Consider the following 26,906-nt stretch of genomic DNA (forward strand, 5'->3'; position numbering starts at 1 on the left):
ACTATCTTCTATGTACCCTTTTGCCAACTGGAATACTTAAGAATGCTTCATATGTTAGCCACAGTGAAAAAGATTCCTATTGAGATTTCAAAACCTTGTTACAAGTGTTTTTATCTAAACTTCCATTCTTCAGTGGAAGAGGAGTTGAGAGTTTGAGTAGTGTTTTATTGATGGTTAAGATCCTTTCCTCTTAAGATAAAAGATTTGTTTAGCTTAGAGAAAACAACTCTCCACACCCTTTCCTTTCTCCATGATGGAGAAAATGTTCCCTGCAATAATAAAAATATATGAATCAAGGGTCAACAGGGACCTGGTTCCCCTGCTAAAAGAGCCATACAAGCTCTCCTCAAAGTGTCTCCTTCATTTCCGTTTGTAATCACCACTGTTAGGATTAACCTTTCCCTTATTTAGGAAGGTTTCTTTGAAAAAGTCTTTCAGGGGAGTAGACAGGCAAAAAAAATTTAGCTAAGGCATGTTATCAATTATCACTAGGTTACACCATGGATAACCTTTTCCTCTAATATGGAACCTAGTGTTAAACCCTTTGTTTCCTCAGACTCTTGCTATAGCCCCTCCTTATAATTTAAAAAATAACATTTAGCACATGATAAGTAATTCAGTGCAACTCAAGCAACGTGGACTTTGTGCTGTGTGCTAGGCCCTGAGAATAGTCTTTTACCAGACTGCTCAGTGTCCGTTTGTGAAGTTAGATTCAACCAGGATGTCACTTACAGAGTGGTACAAAGGCTTCTCTCTTGTTAGGTCTCTTAAGTAGGAGGGGATTTCTTAGTTGTGAGTCTCTGGGATTATAGGGGAAGATTGACATTGGGTACATTTCTGGATACATTTCAAAATCAATAATAAAATACACCTGTATTTTTAAAAATTTGTAACAGCCACAGGATATTCCAGATGGCCACCGTGCACCTCCCCCCCTTGTACAGAGAAGTAGCAGCACACGCAGCATTGACACACAGACACCTGCTGGGGCAGACAGGGGAAGCAACAACAGCAGCCGCTCCCAGTCTGTCTCTCCCACGTCGTTCCTCACCATCTCCAATGAAGGCAGTGAGGAGAGCCCTTGTTCAGCTGATGACCTGCTTGTTGATCCCAGGGATAAAGGTACAACACTGGAGGAATTTGCCACTAGATGATAAGCAAAAACCACCTGTTTTATCATTTATTCTATTCATTTTCTAGCAGAATGCACACACGTAAAGCTATTAAGGCAGTTTCTTTGAGATATGTACAAAACACAAATTTTAAAAATTGGGGTAAAAACAAAGTTTTACTGTGGTGCTCAGGCAATGGTCTAGTTGGGTGGGTTTTTAAACTTTTGTTTGTATTTTCTTTTTTTAGCATTGTTAAAACAAGTTCCTTATTAGTGAAAAACAAATTCTTTTTGGTATAAGTGAGGTGAACATTTGTCCCAAAAGCACTTCATCACGTACTAGTCATTAGTTGTTAGTATCTAAATACTTTTTAATTGAATGTGAATCCTGCAAGTTAGTGGTTTTTCAGCTCTATATTTCCACCAAGGATTAAGCTGATGTATCCCAAAAGCACTTCATCACTTACTAGTCATTAGTTGTAAATATCTAAATACTTTTTAATTGAATGTGAATCCTACAAGTTAGTGGTTTTTCAGATCTATATTTCCAACAAAGATTAAGCTGATGTATCTTGGTGCAAAATGAATGTTTGAGGCAAATCTAGAGTAAAAGGTTGGAAACGGCTATTTATACTCTTAAACTACTTATGCAACTTAAAAAAAAACAGAGACATAGTTTGTATATTAATTTCAATTTTTCTTACCTTTTAAAACAAATAGGAACTTTTGGGTTTGCCTATATCAAGGCAGTATTTTTGTTAGCCTAGTCCTAGTTGCCACATCTACTTGAAAACAGTAATATGAAATTTATTTGTAAATTCTGCAGCTCAGTTCAGTGGTCATAATTATTTACAGTCTGTTAAATGCAATGTGTTGAATGCCCTGAAATGTTCCAGTGTTAATGACTGGCCATTACTACTAATCACCTAAATCACTGAGATCATGGTAAGTGCAGAGAACTTAAGATGTGCTGAAGAAGTCACTTCAAATTATGGACAGTTGTTATTTGGGCCCTTTTTTGCTAACTTCTAGGTAAGATAAAATATGGCTATTAAAATTTGCTCCTTTATTTCCCATAATTTCTACTTTTAAATCAATAATTTGTAAGAACTCCATAAATTTTGTTTTGTGCTGTATTGGATTTTAGACTAGTGATTGGTTGACTTCTTTGAAGAAACAGTGTCCTAGTACTACTATCAGAAAGGAATTTGTAGCTTAGCTGATACAGTCATACTGAAAAATTTAGAACAGCTGTGTAACATATCAAGAAGTTTAATATAGTATAGACTGAGGACATCACATTGATCAGGAATATAGGAGTAAAGAACTTTTCCCTTTGGTAGGGTTAATTTGGAAAGATTTCAGAAATTCTAAACAGACTTTGAAGGTTTTGGAAAATGATCTGAGAAGGACCTTATAGAGAAGAGGAATGTCATTAGCAAAAGGAAGTCTTCAGTGTACAGTGTACATATGGCTATGGCTACCTGGAGCAAAGATTGTAATAAAAAAAGCTGAGAAATCAAATTGAGAAATTTTGAAGGGCAGCCCAAGAGGTCATGATAAGCTACCAATGAAGAACCATTTCAGAAATTTTTACTCAGGAAAATGGAAGCGGTGTTTGGGTATATTTGCTGAGTACAGAATAGATAAAAAGTAGCCTTCTAGATCATTGTTCAGTACTAAGGGTTACATAATACACTCCTAGGTGCTTATAAATGAAAGAGATATCTTTTATTATATAAGCATTTATTTGACAAACATTAATTATCTCCTCTTTACTAGTAATGGTGTTAGATATTGTGATGGAGATGAATAAAACTACCCCTCAAGTAGTTTATTGTGTGTGTACCGGGGTAGGGGGGTCCAAGAGGAATTACAACACAGAATGAGCATGCATTTATGCACTAGTATTTTTTAATAATCTGTTGTATCATTTCTTTCAGAGAATGGGAACAACTCTCCTTTGCCCAAATATGCAACCTCACCAAAACCTAACAACAGTTATATGTTCAAAAGGGAACCTCCTGAGGGCTGTGAAAGAGTCAAAGTCTTTGAGGAATGCTCGTAAGTATCTACCCCTCTCCCCAAACTTTCATTATCAGAATTTTCAAGTAAGTTGAAAGAATAGTACAGTGGTCACCCCTGTATCTTACCACATAGATTCTACAGTTGTTAACATTTTGCCATATTTGCTTTGTCTCTGAGAGGTGGTGTTTGTTTAGCTGAACCATTTGAAAGTAAGTTGCAAGACATCAGGACACATATGCCATAACTACATTTTAATGTGCATTTCATAAAAGTCCTCCTATTTAAACCACAATACCATTATCACACCTAAGAAAATAACAGTAGTGCCTAATATCAACTAATATCCAGTTAATATTCAGATTTCCTCAGTTGTCTCCAAAGTATCTTCTATGGCTGTTTGTTTTGATTTTGTTTTTTAAAATCTTTATCCAGTCAAATTCACACGAATTCATTAATATATTTAGTCAAGGTAGACCATGAATCTCACCCAGTTTGTTTCTCTTCTTTCAAGGATCAAATCCCCTTCAGTTTTTGTTTTTATTTGGTGTCTCTCCAGTTCTTTTAAACAGTTTCTAAAAATATTTTGTCTGGAACTGGGATTCTGTTACTATGTAGAATCATATTACTGTGATGAAGATAATGTAAGAAGCAAAATTTTAAACTAACAGTATCTGGTGCCCTTGGTATTACATATCCTGTTCTGATGTATTTTTGTTCGCTGGTATTCTTGTCAGCTACTCCCATTTTGGCTTATAATTAACCCAGAAAGTGTACAGCCTTGTGTTTTTGTATTTTTAGTAGCCGTGGCTCCTTTCTTTACAAGTGTTGGCTTATTGTGTTTCTGGTAGGTGTATGACTGAGACAGTTGGGTGATGAACATTATTTGGGGTTATGATGATAGTACTTAGCCCTCACCCTGCAGTCTCACTGGGGCTGCAAGTGCAGGAACCATCCTTCTGGCCTTTTCTCACTGTAAGACCCAGAGGACGACCACATGGAAATTGTTCATCCTCTTCCAATTCATACAACTTGTGTCTTTCTCTGTCAGGAACATCTGTGAAAGGTTTGAAATACGGCATCCTTTTGTTCTTCTTATGTGGTCCCTTTTGTCAGAGCTTTCTTTAACCTGAATTCAATAATCTTGCCACGCAAAGAACATTTTTTTAAAATTCCTTTACTAGGAAATACTAGCTATCAGTCTCCTATCTATTTCTGTGACAGTAATTTAAAACTGTTTCAGCAACTGCCAATTTTAGTTTTTTCACTGTGTCAGTCTCTTAATTTTTGACTGGAGCTAGCTGAGTGTTTAAGCCAGTATTTCTCCAGAATTGCATCATGGACATCTTGCGTCATGATCCAGGGATACTAGTTAAAACTGCAGATTTCCAGGCCCCATCCCAAACCTAATGAATCAATAAATTTAGTGGTAGAACCTGAATTCTGCATTTTAACCTATACTTCATGTGATTTTTATGCTCAATTTGAAAATGTTGGCTTAGACTTTTTCATGAACAGTTCTTAAGAAATGGGGTCATATTAAGTAAAAATCAGTTGGCCTGATTGAACCTTTTTGGAGTTGACTTATTGATTTACTTACTCATTAGTGACTAAAATTTGTTTACGTGCAGATAAATGGCTAATTGGCTCCAAAGCAAATTGAATTTTTTAAAAATGACTTTGAATGAATATTTATTATACAGGTTGGTGTCCCTTGGTATCTGCCTTAGATGATTACATTTCTCAGGACTCAATATAGAAGAAAGGACGTGTGTCTGGGTAGCTAGATCGATTGACAGCTGTCTAGATAAGAAACAAGGTAAACCCTACATTACATGTTTTATGGCACATCTATTACTAGAAGGCAAAACCTATTTTTTATATGTTATAAAGACTTTTCTCTTGTTTCTTCTTTTCTAATTACCACTAACTTGAAACTACCATTTTCTTTTCTAATAACGTATTTCTGAATTGAAAAAGAAAATAATTAAACAGGTTTTTAAAAATAACAAGGAATCCTTAAATCAAGATGAAACCACCTTTAATTACCCAGGCTGCCCATTCTTCAGCTAGTCAGCTAGCAAAGAGTTACATCTACTTTGAGACACAATCCTTTAAGATAACTGCTTAGGGAAAAATAAAATGTTAAAAACAGTTCTAAGTTTTTTTTGTTATTGTAGTTTTGTTTTGTTTTTGTATGTATGTTTTAAACTGAAGAATGCTTTAAAGTAATGTTAGTACACACAGCTTCTATTAGCTTAAGTGTAGGTCACAAACCCTGTTCTAGTTTGCTAATGCTGCCAGAATGCAAAACACCAGAAATGGATTGGCTTTTATAAAAGGGGGTTTATTTGGTTCCACAGTTACAGTCTTAAGGCCATAAAGTGTCCATCAACAAAGGGTACCTTCACTGGAGGATGGCCAGTGGTGTCTGGAAAACCTCTGTTAGTTGGGAAGGCATGTGGCTGGCATCTGCTCCAAAGTTCTGGTTTCAAAATGGCTTTCTCCCAGGACATTCCTCTCTAGGCTGCAGTTCCTCAAAAATGTCACTCTTAGTTGCACTTGGGATATTTGTTCTCTCTCAGCTTCTCCGGAGCAAGAGTCCACTTTCAACGGCCGTCTTCAAACTGTCTCTCATCTGCAGCTCCTGTGCTTTCTTCAAAGTGTCCCTCTTGGCTGTAGCAGCTTGCTCCTTCTGTCTGATCTGATATAGTGCTCCAGTAATTTAATTCAGACCTACCCTGAATGGGCGGGCCAACACCTCCATGGAAATTATCCAGAGTCATCACCCACAGTTGGGTGGGGCGCAAAGAATTACAATCTAATTCACACTGATAGGTCTGCCCACACAAGATTACATCAAAGATAATGGCATTTGGGGGGACATAATACATTCAAACTGGCACATTCTACCCCCTGGACCCCAAAATGACATTATCTTTTCATATACAAAATACATTCATCCCACAACAATATCACAGAAACTTAAATCATTTCAGTAACAAAAGTACAAGATCCCATCAAAATCAATTATAGGCGTGGTCAGTTCTAGGGCGTAATTTTCCTTTAGCTGTGGATCTGTGAACTTAGAACAAGTTATGTGCTTCCAATATACAAAGGAGGGACATTCATAGGATAAACATTCCCATTGCCTTAAGGAGAAACAGTAAGGAAAACAGGGTTAACTGGACCAAAACAGTTCCTAAAACCCGCAGGACAAACTCCATTAAATTTCAAAGTCTGAGAGTCATTAACAGAACAATGTTGCATCCTTGGGGCTTGAGAGAGCGGGAGTCTAACCCTTCCTAAGGGCCTTTGCAGCAGCCCTTTCCTCTCCAAACTCTGGGGTGAGTTCTCCAACATATCCACACGTTGGGGAGGCCATCTTTTCAGCCCCACCCTCCTCAAACATCGGGGCAGCACCCAGATTCTCTTCCATCTCTGGGGCACACACTCAACCCCTTCAGAAAAGTGAGGTGGCAGCCAGGCTCTCCCCATACCCCTGGGAATGTGCTCCACCCTCTTTGGGTCCTGTGATGGCAAAACTCTTCCAGAGCATCAAGGCGGAAGGTCCACCCTTTCCATGTGTGTGGACCACTCCGCTCTCCCAGCCCTGAGACCTCTTGGCTCCAGACCTCAACCTCCATGGCTCTGTCTTTGAAGGAATTTTTCCTTCATTATGTTCCTTGTCTGTCTCCTCCAGTCCAGACCTGCAGCAGCTCTGTCTATAAAGATCTGGCAAAAATTCTGTTGGCTTCACATGAAGCACACAGGGGTCAAAGCTGTCAGACTACAGGACTTTCCACAGATCCTTTCTGCTTAACTCCATCTCCAATCTTGGCTTGTACTGAAATGGCTGCTGGGTTTCAGTTTGGTTAAATCCTCATGTTGGGCTGTAGCTTCTGGGGATCCACCCCCTGGAAGCCTGGAATTTTCCAAACCATCAGTTTCTAGTTTCTTTGAATCCAAGAGTTCACTTCTAAGTTAATCTCTCTCTCCTCGCATTTTACTATAAGCTGCAAGGAGAAGCCAGGGTACATCCTCCACACGTAGTCTGGGAGATCTCCTCAGCTAAGTATTCCAGGTTGTCGCTTTCAAATTCTTCCTTCCATTTGACACCAGGACTCAATTTTGCCAAATTCTCTGCCACTTTAAAACAAGGATTGCCTTTCTTCTAGTTTGCAACAACACATTCATCATTTCTGTTGAAGGCCTCATCAGAAGTATCTTTAGAGTCCATATTTCCACAAACAGTCTCTTCAAAGCAGTTTACACCTTTTCTATCAAGCTCCTCACAATTCTTCCAGAATCTTCCCCTTATCCATTTAAAAAGCCGTTCCAACATGTTTGGTATTTGCAAACATAGCAGCAGAAGCACCCCACTCCTGGTACTAAAATCTGTTCTAATTTGCTAATGCTGCTGGAAAGCAGAACACCAGAGATGGATTGGCTTTTATAAAAGGGGGTTTATTTGGTTACACAGTTACAGTCTTAAGGCCATAAAGTGTCCATCAACAAAGGGAACCTTCGCTGGAGGATGGCCAGTGGTGTCTAGAAAACCTCTGTTAGCTGGGAAGGCACATGGCTGGCGTCTGCTCCAAAGTTCTGGTTTCAAAATGGCTTTCTCCCAGGACGTTCCTCTCTAGGCTGCAGTTCCTCGAAAGTGTCACTCTTAGTTGCACTTGGGATATTTGTCCTCTCTCAGCTTCTCTGAAGCAAGAGTCTGCTTTCAACGGCCATCTTCAAACTATCTCTCATCTGCAGCTCCTGTGCTTTCTTCAAAGTGTCCCTCTTGGCTGTAGCAGCTTGCTCCTTCTGTCTGATCTTATACAGTGCTCCTAAATGGGCGGGCCAACACCTCTATGGAAATTAGGCATCACCCACAGTTGGGTGGGGCGCAAAGAATTACAATCTAATTCACACTGATAGGTCTGCCCACACAAGATTACATCAAAGATAAAATGGCGTTTGGGGGGACATAATACATTCAGACTGGCACAAACCCCATGGTGGAAAATGCTGGACTTGGATAATATTGTGCTGCTAGATGTTAAAATGTTGTTGGTCAGGAGAAGTTCATTCTTGGTGGGTTGTAGTAGTGACTGGAAGTGGACACAAAGGGAGCTTCTTGGGGCTCCTTTCTGTTCTATTTCCTGATCTGGTTGCTAGTTAGGTTATTAGTGTTTGCATTATTTTCTGGGAGATGTATTATAAATCTGTTTCATGAAAGTGGTGAAGTTAAGCTGTTTTCATATTCCTCTCTTTAAAAAAAATAAAAAAGTTTTCCAGGCTAAGAACTTCATCAATGTCAGGTAATTTCTTTGTATTTCAGAAATGAGAAGGTTCAGCCCCAAGTTCCATTATCAGCCACGTCTTAAGTCAGTTTTAACATGATAACCTCAACCAAATTAATTAATTATTTTAAAATATAGGCCTCATTTGGGGAGGGGGTGTGTATGTAAAAATTGACTAACCTTTTTTTCCTAATATAAGGATGAAAATTATCTTCAAATAATTCTGTCTTCAAGGGAAAATTCAAACATTATTTAATTACAGAAACATAACCTCAACTTCCTATCTTCTTTAAAGAATTGAGAAGCATATCTCTCAGGTGGTAAAAACAGAGTGGTGTGCACTATTCTTATTAGTAATAGGTCCAAATGTACTTTGTGGCGTAAAAGTATTCAATATAATAGGAAATGAGTTTCCACTGTATTCAAGAAAGAAGTGTTTGTAAAAAATTTTTAAAAAAATAAACAAAAACCCATAAGAATGAATCATGAAATATTTGCAACACACCCTTCTGACCTTGTGGGATGAAATTCTTCACCCACTGTAGCTTCTTCAAAGGGAGGATTCTTTCCTTGGGAACCATGGCTTTTGTTGTCATGAGCAACCTAGTTTTCCCAAAACTTTCTTTGTGGGCACTGTTACCCTCCCTTGCAGGGGGGACTGTGAAAGGAAAAAAGCAGGTTTCTTACCCCATAGATACTGTTCAGTTTTTTCTTTTAAACACAATCTTAAGTTAAATTGAAGAAAGAGTTTGTTAGAGAAATTAGCAATGCCTGCCATTCTTTAAACACCATATACATTATTAATATATACTGTATATTTCTAATCAACTCCATTCTTAAACTCAATTTAAGAAACACAATTTAACAGTTTTATACAAAAAATATTTCACTAAGAAGCTAGACAGACTGCACAAAAACAGTACAGGTATAATGTGCATAGCAAGATAGCTTGAAGCATCTACATATGGCTGTTTTGAAAATAAAACTATTGGGGGAATGGGCTCATTTGGGACTTACTGTTACAGTTGACATTTGTAAACTGTTTCACATGTTTTAGACACTTGCTAACAATAGTGTTCAATCCCTGAAAAATGAATTAACAAAAAAATTCTATTCTGAAATAAAAACAAGAAAATAACATGGGTAAAGTGTTATATATTCCTTTTAAATTAAACAATCAGTTTTATTAGTGCATGCAAAGAACTGAAAGAAAATAAACTTTTTATGTCAAAAACCTTCTGTGCAAAATGTATGTATTGAACTGAAAGGTACAAAAATATGTACAGGTTTAAATTCTTTATTATATACAGAAAAGAAACCCTGAAGTTTTAATTCAGTCAACGAAAATATCAAAACACTTGTAGAAAGAATGTGACAAGAATCATATAGAATGTAATTCTACCATATAAGAACTCCATTATCTAATTATCCAACAAAATTTGATAGAAACTTACAAAGTAGAAAGTTTAAACCCATGATTCTTTTATTGTCATAAAAACATCCATTTCAAAAGTTTCCCTGTTGTTTATGTCCCTAAAGAATCTTGAATTTTTTTGCCCTGCCACTGTATACTCGTTAATGCTCCATTTTTTACTGTCAGCAATCAGTAAATAATCTACTTTGGGTTGTTAGTCACACTGAACAGTTGCTAATAAAAATGATTTGTTCCAATCTGGACATGTTGAGATGCTAATAGTAATTAGACAAAAACCTGATTTGCTTTGCTAATTTTGCTTCAAAATATTGTTTCTGTAGATTAATTTTTAATTTTCAAGGAGAGCTGTTACTTTGAAGTGCTTCAATGTCAACTTTTTTAAAGGAAGAAAAAAATGGCCATTTGGTTTATGAGGGAGGAACAACTTAAATCAGATGAGCCACAGCTATTTGCAAGGGGATCCCTGTGGAGTATAGTCAAATTCAGAAATATGTTCAGGGTCTTCAACTGGGCATTACACTAGACCAAGAAAATATAATTGTTTCTAGGATGCCCATCTACTGCAATGCTTGACATAACCATTTAGAAAGAGTAAGAGAATCATTTTGGGAGAGTGTTCCAATCTCTGACATGGGACTCACCTTAATAAGAAAAAAGATTCACTCAACAAAAATTTGCTTTAGATTGACTTGCCAAAACTCTTCAGCATTAGATGAGATGTAACTGCAGTGGGTTAAATGTACTTTCAAAGGAGTCTATACCCTTCAAAAGAACTATATTTACCAGATGTAGAGTACGTTCTTTATTCAGACTCTCAGTGTATCTGCATAAATGATGAAAAACTCCATTTCTATGATGTGAGCTCTCCATCTTCAGAGGAGCTATACTTAATCAGGTTAATAAGGCTGATAGAAGAGAGGGAATGAGGCTGTCAGTGATTACCCTCTACTAAAGAATCACAAACAATTTTAACATAAATTGGGAAAACAAAGCTATTTTCTTAAAATTTTATTTAACCCTAACTTCCCAAGAATACATTTAAAAAAAAATTAAGTACATCTGTGCTGTGACTAGTTTCTTTCAAAACTTACCCATGCAGTGGTTGCATTTTCAAATGTCACCCATAAAACTTTTGCATTGCCTCTAAAATGTAACTTACTTTAAAAATGATTAATTTCAGGTGTTATATTCAAGTGGAAGATGTCTGAATTATGGTTATTCGATCCACTGTTTTCTCCTAAGATAATTTTACTTCTCTTTTTGTTAGTAATTATGGTAAGCTATTCTAATATATTCCAATTCTGAGTAGCTTCCATTAAATGTTTCTGCCCATGACCAGCCCAGACATCCTGATTATCAGATACTCTACCACAAAACCAATAGTTAAATTTATTAAACCGTAGAACAATTCAGAGGTAGTTCTCACAGTCTGGTAATTGTTTTTGCTTGTCTTATTGAGTGTTAATTCACTGTTCAGTTTTGAGGTTGATACAGGTTAAGAGTAATCCTGAAATTTGGAAGTGTTCCTCCAATTCAAATATAGATCTCACATGTCCCATATGAAAAAACTCCAGGAGATCATTATGAGAGCATTGATATTGGGAGACTGATGGAAGCTGTCAGACTTGCTCTTGTCCTGGACAGGATCATCTACCTAGACTCTTAACATCTAGAAATAGTTTTAGGCCAAAAACGGCAGGCAGAATTTTTCCAATCCTGATGGTACTTAATAAGGTCACTTATGAATGGAAGTGTATGTTTCAGGAAATAATTGTTCCAAAATATTTTCCCTTCAGTGTTATGTTGCAAATCATAACATTTCCAACAAGGCAATAGGCAGGAGAGGAAATGAACATAAGAGAAAGACAGACAGACTAGTGCACAAGTAAAATTTAATATTAAATATTTTAAATGATGTGCTTTCTTTATTTTTAAATAGTTTTTGGTGTTGTATTTGCCAAAGCTGGTATATCCATGGTAGTACTGAGTATTTTTCTTCCCAGATACCCAGATCCACCAATTTTAACATTTACCACATTTGCTGTCTCGTTCTTTCTATCCGTTTATTCATCTGTTTTCCTGTTTTGCATATTTATCAATCTATTTTCTGAACACTTGATTGTAGGTTGTATATATCATGCTCCTTGAGCACTTAATACTGCCATGTATATTTTCTGAGAAAAAGGACATTCATTTATGTAACCACCTTAAGTACAGTTACTGAGTTCAAGAAATTTAACATTCATATAAAACTTAACAGTCTGTATTCCAGTTTTTTTTTCATATATCCCAATGTTTCTCTGAGCCTTTTCTTTACTCTTGCTAGATCATCTAGTTTCATGTATTTCATGTTGTCTGGAGCTTTAAGAAGGATGTTTCTGCCAGTTCTTGCTGGTTATTCAAAATTTCTTTTGGGGACTGGGCCCTGAAACATCTCACTCTACCATCTTGATCGAGACCAGTCTCCAGTATTTACTATTAATAAGTCTGTCCTCCGCAAACACTGTCTATTTGGAAAACACTTTTCTACCCAACTCCCCAGGTCTGTTGTTCACTCATTCTTCAAAACCTAGCTCAGATGTTGCTTCCTTTGAGAAGCCATTTTTCCGACCAAATTCTACGGGTTATCTACTCCCTTGTGCTACCTCTAACCCTTTTACAAACCATCTTTATCACATGCATCAGATCCTCTTGTAGGAGTTTTTAAGCACCTTTGTGCTATGGATGCATTTCCCTTTGTCAGTCTGGTGAAACCTTATGGGTCCCTTCTCAGAATAATGTTTGGAAATGCAGAAAGTAAAATTCATAGAATTATAAAGACTAATTATTTTGAAATACAGTCCTGTCCCCAACATCCCCCACTGCCAAGAACTACAAATTTAATCCTTCTTCCCTTTGTAGATTGTGAGCTTGAGGGCAGGACTTGCGTTTCATCTATGTGTGTTGAGTGTCTAGTGCAGACTTGGCACAGTCCAATTTTTATTGAACTGAATTGTTATACAGGGAGATGAGAACCCTATTTCATCATATAATCTGACTTTTTCCACCTAAGTCTTGATTTGTTTAGGTTTTTCCATTGTTTTAGTTTTCTGACTGCCAAAACAAATATCATGCTTAAACAATGGGAATTTGTTGGCTCATGGTTTTGAGGCTAGGAGAAGTCCAAATCAAGGCATCATGATACTTTCTTTCTGAAGACTGGCATTCTAGGGCTGGCTGTCACTGTCAGTGGTTGCTGTCATATGGCAGTGCACATGGCAGCCTCTCTGGATCGTTGACTTTTCAGCTTCTGGTTGTTCCCTATGTTGCTTTCTCTCTCTGTGTCTGAATTTTGTTCTGCTTATAACGGACCCCAGTAATAGGATTAAGACCCATCCTGATTGAGTTATGCCACACCTTAACTGAAGTAACCTCATCAAAAGGTCCTTCATACAATGACTTCACAGCCACAGAAATGGGTTCCTGCGCTACATACCTTCAGATCACCACAGTCCATCCTCTGGACCCCAGAAAGACATGTTCTTTTTACATGTAAAATATATTCATTCCATTACAACATTCCCAAAGCCTTAAGTCATTTCAGCAACAATGCTAAGTACAAAGCCTCATCAAACTTGGTTATGGGTATGGTCTATCCTAGGGTACAATTCCCCTTTGTCTTTACCTGTGAAATCTAAAAAACAAGTTACCTACTTCAAATATACAAGGCAGGGGTCAGCATATGATAGACTTTCCCATCTTAGAAAGGAGAAATTGGAAGGAAAACGGGGGTCATGGGTCCCAAGCAATTCAGAAACCAGCAGGGCAAACTCTGTTAGATTTCAAAGTCTGAGAGTCATCTATGGATCAAGGCTTTGTCCTTTGGGCCTTGTGCAGTGGCCTTGCTCTGGCCAAACACTGGGGTGAAGGATCAAACCCTCTCTGAGCATCAGGATGGCTGCCAGGCTCTCTGCAAAGGCTGGGGCACAAGCTCCACCCTTTCTGGCATTGGGATGGCAGCTAGGCTCTCTGCAAATCCTGGGGCACAGGCCCCACCCTCTGAGCATTGAGGTAACAGCCAGTCTCTCCTCAAACCCCAGGACACAGGTCCCACCTTCTCCTATCTTCAGGGTGGCAGCACTGTCTCTGCACAACAGGGCACAAGGTTTGTCCTCTCCAAGTGCAAGGGAAGACCTGCCCTTTCTCCATACATGGTGGGCCCACTCTTTTGGCCCTAGGAGATCTCTTTGGTCCAGACCTTGGCTTCCATGGTTCTGTCCTTGATGTCACTCTTCCTTCAGTTTGACCCCTCTTTGTCCCTTTCAGTCCAGGCTGGCAGTGGATCTGCTCATAAAAATTTTGTAAAAACCTTGTTGGTTTTGCATGCAATTCACAGGTATCCAAATGATTAGAATAAAGGACTTTTCACAGATCCTTCCTGGATTACCATGTTCAGTCTTGACTTCCACTAAGATGGCTGACTGGATCTATGTTCAGTTAAACCTTTATGTGGAGCACTGTTCTCTGGTGACTCACTTTCTGGAAGCTCAGGGAGGTCCCTGATAAAGGCGCTTCTGGCCCTACTCTCAGAGCACACTATCTGGATAGGCTCTGAATTTTCCACATCATCAATTTCTGGTTTCTTTGGCTTAAGAGTTCATTTCTCAGCTTATCCCTTATCCCTTTCCTCTCACATTTCAGTATAAGCTGCAAGGGGAAACCATGCTGTACCTTCCACACTTAGCTTGGAAATCTCCTTGGCTAAATATCCAAGTTCACTGCTTTCAAGTTCTGCCTTCCATCCGACATCAGAACTCAATTTCACCAAGTGCTCTGCCACTTGCAAACAAGGATCACCTTTTTTTCTCCAGTTTCTAATAATACATTGATCATTTCCTTCTTAAAGTCTCATCAAAACTAACTTTAGCATCCATATTTCTACCAATGTTCTCTTCAAAGAAATACAGGCTTTTTCTATCAGCACCTCACAGTTGTACCAGCCTCTGTACCCATTACAAATTCCAAAGCCATTTCTACATTTTTTGGTATTTAAATAGCACCCTGTTCTCCTAGTACCAAAGTCTGTTTTCATTTTCTTGCTGCCAAAGCAAATACCATATGATGGGTTGGCTGAAACAATGGTAAGTTATTTGGCTGACAGTTTTGAGGTGAGTAGAAGTCCAAATCAAGGCATCATCAAGGTGATGCTTTCTTCCCATAGATTGGTGTTTTTGGACTGGCTGCCATTTATCCTTTGTCCTGGGCTCCATTGTCATATAGTAGTACAAATGGTACCCTCTCCAGGTTCCGCTGAATTTCAGTTTCTGGCTGCTCCCTCTATGGCTTTCTCTCTGTGTGTCTGAATTTCATTCTGCTTATAAAGGATTACAGTAGTAGGATTAAGACTCCTATTAATTGAATTGTGCCATACCTTAACTGAAGTAACCTCTAAAGGTCCTACTTACAATGGGCTCACAGCCACAGAAATGGATTAAGTTCGAGAGCCTGTTTTTTCTAGGGTGCATAGCTCTAAACCACCACAGCCACCTTAATTTCTTTTTACTTTTGGGGTTCTAATGAGTTATTTTAACAACTTAATTTTTTCATACATTTATTTTCATGGAATACTATTAATACCAGTATGCTTTTCAACTATTTGGGTAAATTTTCCAGGAGCACATGGGGACAGGGAAGAATTTGGCTTCAATAAAAACTTCCAAAGCAAAGGACTACCACTGGTTTTATTTTGTATTCAAAAACATTTACATTATATTGTTCAGAAAACCTAGCAGAGTTAACTCAAAGAGTTGGTTCAGAGAGATTTTTAAGAGAACTTGATTGACTTTGTAGTTCACTAATTTCCATGCCTTCTCCCTTCAGAATAGTGCAAAACTTGGATAAACCATGATAATGGAATGTATTTTTGTCCTTAAACATCTAGATTTTCTTTTGCTTCAGGGAATTCATTATTCATATTACCTGTTTTAGATCTGGGCTGAAATGCAATAGTCACCATCCTGAGCCACAGGCTTACCAGGGAACTGAAAGCAGGAATGATGAATGTTGTCCTTTGACATTCTAAGATGCATATTTTGAATCATGTGTCTAATACCACTTTGGTTCTTGGCATTTGAAGCTTTTGACAAATAGTTCCCACTTTGCATTCCTTTTATATATCTGTTACCTGGTTTTTAAAATGTAAAAGAGTTATTTCTAGCATGTAGTGACTTAAAAGTATTGGGTTGTCTGTTTTATGTGTAGGCCAAAACAACTTCATGAAATCCCAGCCTTTTACTGTCCTGACAAGAACAAGGTGAATTTTATTCCTAAAAGCGGCTCTGCTTTCTGCCTTGTCAGCATTCTCAAGCCACTCCTTCCCACACCAGATCTTACCCTCAAGAGCTCTGGCCACAGCCTGACAGTCACTACAGGCATGACAACCACTCTGCTGCAACCAATTGCTGTAGCCTCCCTGTCTACAAACACAGAGCAAGAACGAATCTCTCGAGGAACAAGTACAGTCATACCATCGGCCTCTCTGCTCCCACCACCAGAAGCAATTGAGGAAGCGGAAGGATAGGTCTCAGTGCTGCACATCTGTTATTCTGGGAAACTGATATCTTCCTCAGATCACTTGACTTGGATGGCATCATGTGCTTGTGATTGGCTGTGATGTGGTCCAGCTTCCTGCCGTGACATGTGGCAGTGAAGCTTCTGGAAGAAAGCAGCCCCTCTGATGGCTCTGCCCCATTATGAAGGCCAACCCTCAGTTCTTAACCTACTTTTTAAAAAGCATTAATTGAAATAAGAAAAGTCATCTTCTTTACTTTTGGAGAGCCAACAGCACATTGCTTTTTGTTTTTTTTAAAAAAAAAAAAAAAAGATCCCTGCAAACACGATTCCTGAGGGAGACGCGAATGATGCTGCAAGAACCATCTTTTATATGGAAATGACTATTTTATAATACCAATGTTACATTTTCTGAAACGTAGCAAACAGGATGTTCAAAAGATTCTTTGGTGGCCTCTGTTTCTTGTTTCCCTTTCTAGATGTGTGCTTTTCTCAGCTGTTTTCGGCTTTGGGACCAAAGGGATTGTTGACATTTTTCCAGCAGTCTTAATCTCATGACTGTGTTCTTCTCCCAAACAAGAATTGATGGGTAAATGCATTGAACCAAGTATATATAAAAAGAGATAAAAAGCAATATCAGTATATTATGTGATTTATGTTTTTTTGATGTCAGAAGTTTGTGCTTTGGGTGACATATTTGTAAAACTGCTGTTTTCTTCACTATTCCTGTACACATTTCACCATGTGGTCAGAAAAGTTACAGTCTGGAGACAAGTGCTTTAATATGGTTTCACTCATCATTGGAACTTGGTTTAAAGGTCCGTGAGCCAAAAAGAAACTACCCAGTGTTGATTGCTAGCTAGGAATAATGATCCCCTTTGGTTTTCTGCAAAATATACATTACATGATCTCCTCCTTTACCACAGGTGACATTCTGTTTAATGATCACTGTATCATAGCCCCCGAAAGATCCTAAAATGGCTGTGCATGGATTCCCTCCTTTGCTTTTGTGATGTTGTCTTGTGAATTTGGTCAGGTTTAGTAGTTGGCCATGGCTGTAATCCGTTGAATGGTAACCCACAGCCACAGAGTCTTGCGACTGACATCATCTTTATGCCGGTTGGCACTGAGATTTGTTGCTTGCAGATTTTGCTAGTTTTCCCTCCAACATTCCACAAAATGGGGAAAACAGACAAGGAGAGCTTCAGAGCATACACAACAAGCGTCTTTGAAATATCCTTATAATTTTGGATTTGGGCTCATCCTAATACAAATCACTGCCCAATATTACATGACAGTAGGTATTTTAGTTCTGGGTATGTGGTAGTGATGTTAAGGAGCAGAACAGTGTTGATAAAAGGCATCCTTCTAACATCTTTATATGCTACCCTATGATGCAATAATTTAATGTTCCTATACATATTATAGGCAGAATAAAATTTTAAGTACTTGTAAAAGAGGTACTGTTTTCACGATCAATATGTCGGTTTGTACAGACATATCCCTCAAGGAAAACTGGTGGTAGCAATAAATCTTCTACATGGACTACTTATACTACGCACCTTTAAAACATCTAAGTGATTAAAAATATACATTGTGAGTTGAAAATGAAGATATTATTAGGTAAATCAGATAAATTCAAACATTTGAATAAATCTGTCAGATTTCTTAGTTTGTAGGACTATTGGACTTTGGTACTTTCCTTTGCAAAACCAGTTTACTTGGGACTAGTGCATTATGCCTTCTAAAGCAGTAACAGCTCAGTTATTGAGAATCTAAATTTTCTGTTTGATTGTTTTTTTTCAGAACCTCATTCTCTCTGCTTTCTCTCTTATGCCTTTTGACTTTACCATTCCACCATTGAGTATCCACTCTATCAGAAGTGCAGAAGAAGCAGTGCAACTGCAGTCTGTTGAGTCAGTATGAATGGTGGAGAAGGAAGTTTAAAAAAAAAAAAAAAGGTTTTAAAAAAACCTGTTTTTGGATTACCTGAATTCTATTAAATCTATGCTCTTCTCCTTGCTTTAGTCTTACTTTCCTCTTCTCTCTTCATCCCTACCAGTTAACGGGATGTTTTACAATATGCTACTTTGCAAACGTTTTCCCCCTGTTGTGCATGTTTGTCTAATTCACACCCTTATGTAGAGTTCCATATATCCTTAATCTAAAGTAATTTAAAATTTGAAGGGAAGAACAAGTGTAAGATTTATTATCTACAGAGTCTTGTAAGCAGAACTTCTCATCTAATGTTAGGTAAGGAGAATGTGAATTTGCAGGTAAATGAATTATATGGCAACTAAACAAATCCCTTGGGTTTGGGAGAAAGAGCCTGAGATTTGACAGGAAAGGTATAAAGTACAAACAACCCAAATGCCACTGCCAAAGGGCTAATTTTTAAGCATGTATGCTTTATTGCTGTCTTGAAAAATTATTAACTATATGTCCATTCAGCTATTTTATTTAACCCTTAGTTCATGGTCTAGTTGTAAAAGGATCTGTTCACAGTAGAAAGCATAATACTGTTTTCTACACTTCCATTCCATAATTATCGTGATATCTTGTAGAAAAACTGTACAAAACATAAATAAATTAGAATAGCCTCAGTGGAAAAATAACTTAAAATTTCTAAATTTTACTTCCATTGCAATGAAAGAAAGATGTAGGAGGCATGTAACTTTTCACAAAAGGGTCTATTCTATGGTTATTCATGTTGTCAATCTTAGTTATTTTTAAACTTAAGCAAATTTTCCTTGTGGTAAAACTTATAGAAATTTACTGTTTCTAATCATGACTCAGACTATTTCTACTGTCATGGCTCTTTTATGAACAATTATGTTTTTAAAAATACCTGTTTTATTTCTTAGTTGTTATGCATGGAAACCAAAATTATTTTTGAACTAGTCTTCATTTTGTTTTAAAATTTTCTTGTATTTATGACCACAAGCCAAATCAGCCTTTTAGAAGGTGCTATTGCTAACTGTGGGCAACATGAAAGACATTTTCTTCTTTTTTTTTTTGTAGTTGGCTTTTACTGGAAGAAGTTATTAAAAAATGACACAATGCATAAATTTCTGTATGTTAAACATTAGGATTGCATTGTCAAGACTTTCTTTTGTTCAAGGAAATTTTAAAAATTGCCACTACTGAATTTACTGTTCTAAATTAAAAATTTTTTTCTCAATACTTGGAATTTTGATGTCTAAAAACCAGACCAGTGGAAGTGCTGAATTTATAAAGCTGAGAATACTTAACTTTGCACTTTAAGGTTTATGTTTTACTCTGTGTAAATTAAAGATCAGCAGAGCATCCCTGAACAATATTTTGTTTATACAATCCTGTTAAAGAATATAATTTGTTTTTTTAAACTCTGCATCTTTCATCTGTTGAAGCTGTGTAAATCTTTTTAAAAAGCAGTTTTTTAAAAATGTTTTTCTAAAAAATTCTCTGCCAAATCAGCATTTCCAATGGTGATAAATATTGTTACTATGTACTTATGTATTCCTTGTACCTGATCACTTATTGCTGCCTCACAAGAAAATAGAACTTTTATCTTCAATAGTGTCTGTTCTTCTTGAGTTTTCTCTGTGTACTTCTATGAATATTGCCTTCAAAATTCAAATACACCTTCTTTCCAGACGTTTGTAGCCTAAATAACTTATAAATACGGGTTCTCTTTCACAAATTGATATAAAAATGGGTTTGTGTTAAGTAGCAGAATAAATAATACTGTCAGTTGTTACTCCTTTGCTTAACTCCTTAATTGCTCGGATCTTTGTGTTAAGTGCTAAGCAAATATTACAATATAAGCAAGCACGCAGAAAGATACATGTGTTTATATGTAATTTTAGTACCTCACAATTTATTAGATATTTTAGCTGGGGTGGTCCCTTAATTTCATTGTAAAGTATGTAACAAGGTTTAATTGTTTTGCTTTGTTGATTCATTCTTGCTAAACTAACTATATTCTTTTATGATGATGGTTTTGTGTGTGTGTGTGTATATATATATATATATATATATATATGTAAGACAGTTTAGGCTAACTGGTTTAGTCTGCATCCACACAACAGAGCTAGGAGTAAATATCAGGGTTTGGGAATAACTACTGTAAATATATTACTATATTATAATTTAACTTAGTGTCAGATGCAAAGAGCATCTCTGGCACATAAATTTTTCTCCTTTTTTTCTCAGTCTTTTTCCTCCCCCTTTAAAGAAATTGAGAAGCGCATATTCAGTGCAACAGGATTAGCTGAGGTGTAATCTCTTAGTTTTTACCTCTCAAGTTGGGTAGGCTTTTATCCGCCCATTTGTTTAATTGTTTCATCAACTGATTGAATTTTTTGCTTTGGTTCAATAGTATTAAATTTACTAAAAAACAACAAAAAAAATAAATTTTAGGCCTATAACGACCCTTTCCATTTGTTTACTTTTTAGTGACTGTGTCTGAAATATCCTCTTAAGAGCAATTCCCTGCCAGGTTCTATCAAATAGCAGTTTTTTTTTCTTTGCTAAGATTAGACATGCTTTTTAATTCTTTTTTTTTTTTTTTTTTAAGCCTCTACTAGAACATGGGTAAGACAATACAAATAGCTTTCATATTTCTGGTTCATTGTTATTTAAGAGAAACAGAATGAAAAATATCATAGTATCATGATGAGAATCATTTTTGCAATATAAAACTTTTGTTAGATATACGCATGCAGACATTACATACTAGGTTGTGATGTAAAACGTATTTCTTACTATGGGTTGCAATTAAAGCAATTTGAAAACGTTGCTCTAGATAAGTATGTATGTATGTGACTTTGGGTTGGCCTGGTATCTTAATGCACAGATAAGACTGGAGCCTTTAAGACATTGTTTCTACTTCCCTTTTTTTCACTTTTTATTTTGAAATGCTTTCAACCTTAAAAGATCCACAAAAATCTACTTCCCTTTTAATAACTATCTACATTCACTGCTAATTTTAAAAGCAAAATAAAATATTTCTTTTCTGCAAAGCTTGCATCCTCCTCATACTGCAAATTTATCTCCATATATTGTCACTTGGCTTGATTTTATATACTAGCATGGATTAGTCCTGCTGAATCTTTGTATTTTATAGAAGACTGTCATGGAAGCTCTGATGGTTAAAAACCACAAGTATTACTATTTGTCTCAGTCCCTTATCTTATGTAGTTATGTGTGAGATCATTAGGATGACTCAGAGGAAAATCAGAGAAAGCCCTGGATTTATGGGCACAATTTTGGTATTACTTCTGGCTCTGCTGCTTAATGGTCATGGATCATGGGCAAAGAAGTCACCTTTTTGAACCTCATTTTCCTTACGAGGTAAAGGAAATGCTAACAATGGTGCTGTCAGTTAAATGGGCTAGTGAACATGAAAATATTTTAACTTCTAAAACTGTGAACAAATATTTGTTACCATCTCCTTTATATTTTGTTAGGTAAGTTCACTCATTCCAAGGGTTTTTGGTCATGGAAAAATGGTCCCATAAAATTCAGTGTAGCTTAGGATGTCGAGGTGAAATCACAATAAAAATAGGTTATTCTTACTGATAGCATACCAAATGCCAGGCTCTTGACATATTACTGTCTACAGTAATCTTTACAATAACCTGATGGAGGCAGATACTGCTATTTTTACTGTCTGATAGCTGACAAAATTGGAATTAGGTTAAGTAACTTATCCATGGTCATATAGCTGGGAAATGGCCAAGTCTGGCTTTGAAACAAGTCTGACTCTAGAACTCAACCATAAAGCCTTATTGCTGTTTCCTGTACCAGTGACAGATAAAACTTGGATGTTTAGTATCATCACAGATTATTTGCCATGAGGCCACGGCCTAGTTCTTTTTTGTGGGCTTCTTCATCACATCCAACTGCCAGCAGTTTGGTTGAGAGGAGCAAAAGAAAGGCTGGTTAGACACCAGCTCCTGACTCAAGGTAGTTAGTGACACAGATCCTCAAACTTCAGCTTTTAATGTTGCTATAGCTGCAGAAATTCAAGACAAATATTTTCTTTAATTTGGGAAACAAACATATCTTTTAGAGAGGTAGGAACTGACTTCAGTCACATTTTTGGTGGATTTTCCTTTTTTTAAACCTGACTTTGAGGAAAAGGTGTATCAAGTTCATTTATTCACCTGGATCACAATTTAATTCATATGTGTGCCAAGAGGCACTACAAAAAGTATAACCAAATATACAGTGTTAACAGTGGTTATCACTGCATGGTAGGGCTCAGGATGATTTTGTTTTCTTCTAGTTTTTGCTGCTTTCCAGACTTTAAAGTGAGAGGGCATTACTTTGAAATGTATGTTCTATCTTACCTATTAACATCAACCAGATCTTTATCTCCTTTTTGTATTTACTCTTTAGTCAGTCATCAAATGGTTTATTTGCACCACTGAATGAAGAACCATGCCTTCACTTTCAGTGCCAAGGACGGTTTTTATTGAACCGTTTTATTTTTATTGAATCCTCTTAAAGACAGAGGATAATATTAAATAAATAAAGACAGAAGATGATATTATATATTGGGCTTCTGGATGTGACCTGTTCTGACCAACCAACCATTTGTTCTTCCCATCCTGTTCCTCAGGTTTTCTTTACCATATTTAAATACCTTACTGTTGTATGTTTTAAACACATTATTTTTAGTACTGCTGAATTAGTTAATATTTTAAAGTCTGTGCTTGCTTCCTAGTGTAATTTCTACATCCTGAGATTCTGGGGATGCTTCATTGCTCGAGGTAAAAGAAATGCTGGGACCTGCCAACTCTATGGAAGACAGAAATAACTCGAATCAACTCAGGCTTTTTTATTCCTGCCTTCAATATATCAGGTTGAATACTATGACTTACGTTTCATTAGTTAGTGATTCTAGACTGAACTCAAAATTTGGGTATTTGATAGTCTGTGTTTTGTTACTGAGATTATTTACACACACACAAAAAACACATTCTTTTAGTTCCCATGTCTCACATAGTCCCCTGCATGATTTAAATTAGAAACACTCAGCATCACAAAGACATAAATTGCTCCTGTTTTATTTTCATTCTGAGGTATCTATATCAATTTAATCTACTTTCCTACTATGGTCTAAAAGTAAAACCCAAGTTTGTGAATGGGGGAAACAAACAATAACTGGATTTGTATTGAACACCTTGGGACACGAACTTTTGTTTTATGTCGTCTTGCAACCTTTATTAAAGGAGGATCAGAAAAATAGAGCACACTCAAACTACTTGTGTTCTAATGCTGTAAGACCTCTACAGTTCTAGATGGTCTATAATTATAGGAAATAGCCATAGCTGAAATACAAACACTTTTCAATGTACAAATACTCAAACCTATTTTGTGAAATATAGTTTGTTTCTAATATCAGAGATCTAGTCTACAATTAATGAAAGCGTTAAAAAAAATACTAATTAAACACTGATCTTGTCTTAATAGGCCTGGCATTCCTGGCTGTCCTGTAAAGTGGTTGTGTAGAAAGAGTAAGCAAATTTTAGTTTTTCTGGGGCTTTTCTAAGGTTAAATGCATTCTAATGTTATTTGGAAAAAAAAAAAAAAAAAAGACAGGCTTGCTCCCCCCATTTAATATAAAAAGTATCAACTTTTTGTTAGGGTTAAGGTTAATTAAGGTTAATTTATGTCTTATTAAATGGACGGTCTGGATTGAGACAAATACCAACTGGTCACCTTTCTGTTACATGCTTATCTTTCCCATCACCCCTTACTGAATGTGATTGGTTTCTTATATTAGCAATCTAGTTTTAAGACAGCAGAATCATCTTTCTTATCCCAAAATTAGTGGCTGAATTTCAAATAAGTAATCTTGAGAAAATATGAAGTTACCTCCATTTTAAGAAAGTTTTCAATGTGTGCTTCAAAAATGGAGTAGTCAGACCTTGTTGAATTTATAAGTGGACTTGCTAAGGCAGTAATGTTGCTTCTGTGTTAAATGGGTACCTGCCTACATATTCTGTGTTGAAAGAGAAGTTAGAGAAACTAAAAACTGAGTAATAAAAAGCTTTTGTATCTACTTTTTAAGAACCTTTGCTCTTAGAAAACTTAGGGCACTATCTCTTCACATAGCCTAGGATTCAGGCTTCTGGCTTGGAAAGACTTCTGCTTTTCCTATTCATTGAGATGTCTTCATTTATACCAGATAGCAGAGACTGCTCTGCATCCATGAGAGGGAGATATAGAGAGATCTTTGAACTAATACATAAGTGAAACTACCATTGAAAAGAAAAATGGCACAAACTCATTACTATTCATTTGAGGCACTCAATCAAAGCTGAGGGCACCAGAGTCTCCATAGTTATAGAATTTAGACTGTCTTTGTAATCATAATCCTTGGTGATAGCACCTTGGCAAACAGTACTGCCTTTTGGGAAATTTCACTTTTTTTTAAAGTTAAAAAATACTTCTGAAGGGATAAATAACAGCTTGTTAATATCAAATAAAGAAATAGAAATAAGAAATGTGAAAAGATCTTAAAGAAAGACTTAATGATCTTTTCTCGAGTGCTTGTTTCTGACCCTCAGGTGTTGTCTCTCCAGCCTACGCAGTATTTGGCCACAGGAGTGGTCTTCTAGAGAGCTTGTAGGCTGTTAAGAGCATAGTTAGGCCAGACTGCTGTGGATGGGAGAGGGCTACATTTTACTTACAATGAACAGCCCATTCCTAAAAAATTGTTTTTCTCTATACAATGGCTCAAACATTAGAAGCAATTCTTTTCTAAATATGCTTGTTTAGAACCAGGAGCACATGGAAACTACTATAAACAACTTAGTTGAAATGTTCTCTTATGGAGATACAGAGATGCACTGGATTGGATGATCAAAATAAGGCACCTGGCAAACTAGTGAACAGAAAATTGAGTGATGGATATATGTGTGCAGTAGTTATGTTTTCATCAGCTTACACTAACTTCCATTACTCTGTCCCCCAGTGCTTGTATTCTAAACCTTCCAAAGATAAATGTTTTTGCTTAGTAATCACAGAGTCACAGATGATTGTTATCCACAGAAAGAATTTGAAAAATAATAAACTCCTTTATTCATCATGTAGAACTTTCTGTATTTCTGCCAGCAGGTATTCCAGGATAAATCATGTCAAGAAATATGGGATAAGTATGCCAATATTTTTAAGGATAAGGTGTTTAAAATTTTCTCTCTCATTCAGGTAGAAGTTTATGGGCACTTTCAGGAATACTACTGACAGTTGCTTAGGGAGTATCCTCCCCTTGTTTTGTTTTTTGGAAGAACATGAATATTGTATACTACTGTACCAGTGTGTGCAAAACCAGGCCTGGCATCTGTACAATGTCTTAACTATTACTGGACATTCTTGTGGTTTATGAGCTGGGAAGCAAGAGTTTCCATTTCTGTTAGAATGGGTTTAGTAAATTAATCATCCTGCTGCACTCCCCATGATTTTGTATGAATTAAAAAAACAAAACAAAACAAAACTAGGTAACATTAAATTTTAGCCTCTAAATGGAGAAAAGCAAGCACCAAAATTCTCTGTGATTTCATTAACACAAATTGAGTTCTCATGTTATTTGATTTTTCTAACTAGAGACAAAGCTGATCTGGTTCTAGTGCTATTTTCCACAACAGATATTCCCCCTGCCACTGTTTTATTTAAAAACCAACCCCAAACCACAAACCCAAACTACATGTGTCTTTTATCCACATGTAGAATTCTGACAGCCAGCAAGGCAATGTACACATTAAAGTCTTTCCAAATAAATAAGCCCAATTCTGCACTGACAGAATTACTTCTAGCTGTTTTTAAAGAATAAATTTTGGTATCTATTTTGGACTCAATAATTTCTCATGTTTTCCACATATTATCAAAGTCACAAATTCAGGATATTAAAGGTGTACTTAATATATTAAAATGTGGTTCTTACCATCTGTCTAAAGTTGACTGACACAAATTAGTGTTCGCAAACACCATGGTTTGTGTGTGGATTACAGTATAAACTTCTTTCCACAAAGGAAATGTGTTTCAAAATTGACATCTCAAAGCCACTGAAGTGACATTATAACTTCAGTCAAGCATTCAGAAGTTCATCATCTGAGTGTCCAATAGCATCTGGATTTGATAGTGGATCCAAGTCTGCAAATAGACTGAACCAGGCTGACATGTCTTGGTTACCACTGTTGGGGGCTATAAAAAAGAAAAAAAAAAACACATTAAAGACTTGTAGCTTTTTGAAATCATATTTTTGTACTTTTATGATTTTGAAGTAGATGATTCATTTGAATCTAGGAAATTTAAGACAAACTGATAAGAATAAACTATTATATCTTCTTGAAGATAATTTTGAAAAGCTAATGCAGGGAGGCGGGGCAAGATGGCAGACTGGTGAGCTGTATGTTTTAGTTACTCCTCCAGGAAAGTAGGTAAAAAGCCAGGAACTGCGTGGACTGGACACCACAGAGCAATCTGTCTTTGGGCATACTTC

The 26,906-nt window shown here is 36.6% G+C and overlaps 2 protein-coding genes across 7 annotated transcripts in view; one reads left to right on the top strand and one right to left on the bottom strand.

Annotated features, from left to right (window-relative positions):
• The window catches only part of FAM117B (family with sequence similarity 117 member B), a 226,081-nt gene extending 199,616 nt beyond the window's left edge, over nucleotides 1–26,465 (top strand). The window contains exons 6-8 of one of the 3 annotated variants that reach the window (XM_037850254.1): nucleotides 897–1,122; nucleotides 3,055–3,175; nucleotides 23,109–26,465. In XM_037850254.1, the coding sequence (XP_037706182.1) occupies nucleotides 897–1,122; nucleotides 3,055–3,175; nucleotides 23,109–23,145 (384 nt within the window). In that variant the 3' untranslated portion in view covers nucleotides 23,146–26,465. Of the gene's footprint in view, nucleotides 1–896; nucleotides 1,123–3,054; nucleotides 3,176–16,105; nucleotides 20,154–23,108 lie in introns of those variants that run through there. The other 2 variants (XM_037850255.1, XM_037850253.1) reach the window with 2 other exon arrangements.
• Nucleotides 9,789–26,906, bottom strand: part of ICA1L (islet cell autoantigen 1 like) — a 173,082-nt gene continuing 155,964 nt past the window's right edge. For 3 of the 4 annotated variants that reach the window (XM_037850256.1, XM_037850257.1, XM_037850258.1), the window contains one exon: nucleotides 25,469–26,608. In XM_037850256.1, the coding sequence (XP_037706184.1) occupies nucleotides 26,493–26,608 (116 nt within the window). In that variant the 3' untranslated portion in view covers nucleotides 25,469–26,492. Of the gene's footprint in view, nucleotides 10,771–25,468; nucleotides 26,609–26,906 lie in introns of those variants that run through there. The other variant, XR_005218917.1, reaches the window with a different exon arrangement.

The sequence above is a fragment of the Choloepus didactylus genome, chromosome 9 (genome assembly GCF_015220235.1).
Source record: "Choloepus didactylus isolate mChoDid1 chromosome 9, mChoDid1.pri, whole genome shotgun sequence".
NCBI classification, from domain to species: domain Eukaryota; kingdom Metazoa; phylum Chordata; class Mammalia; order Pilosa; family Megalonychidae; genus Choloepus; species Choloepus didactylus.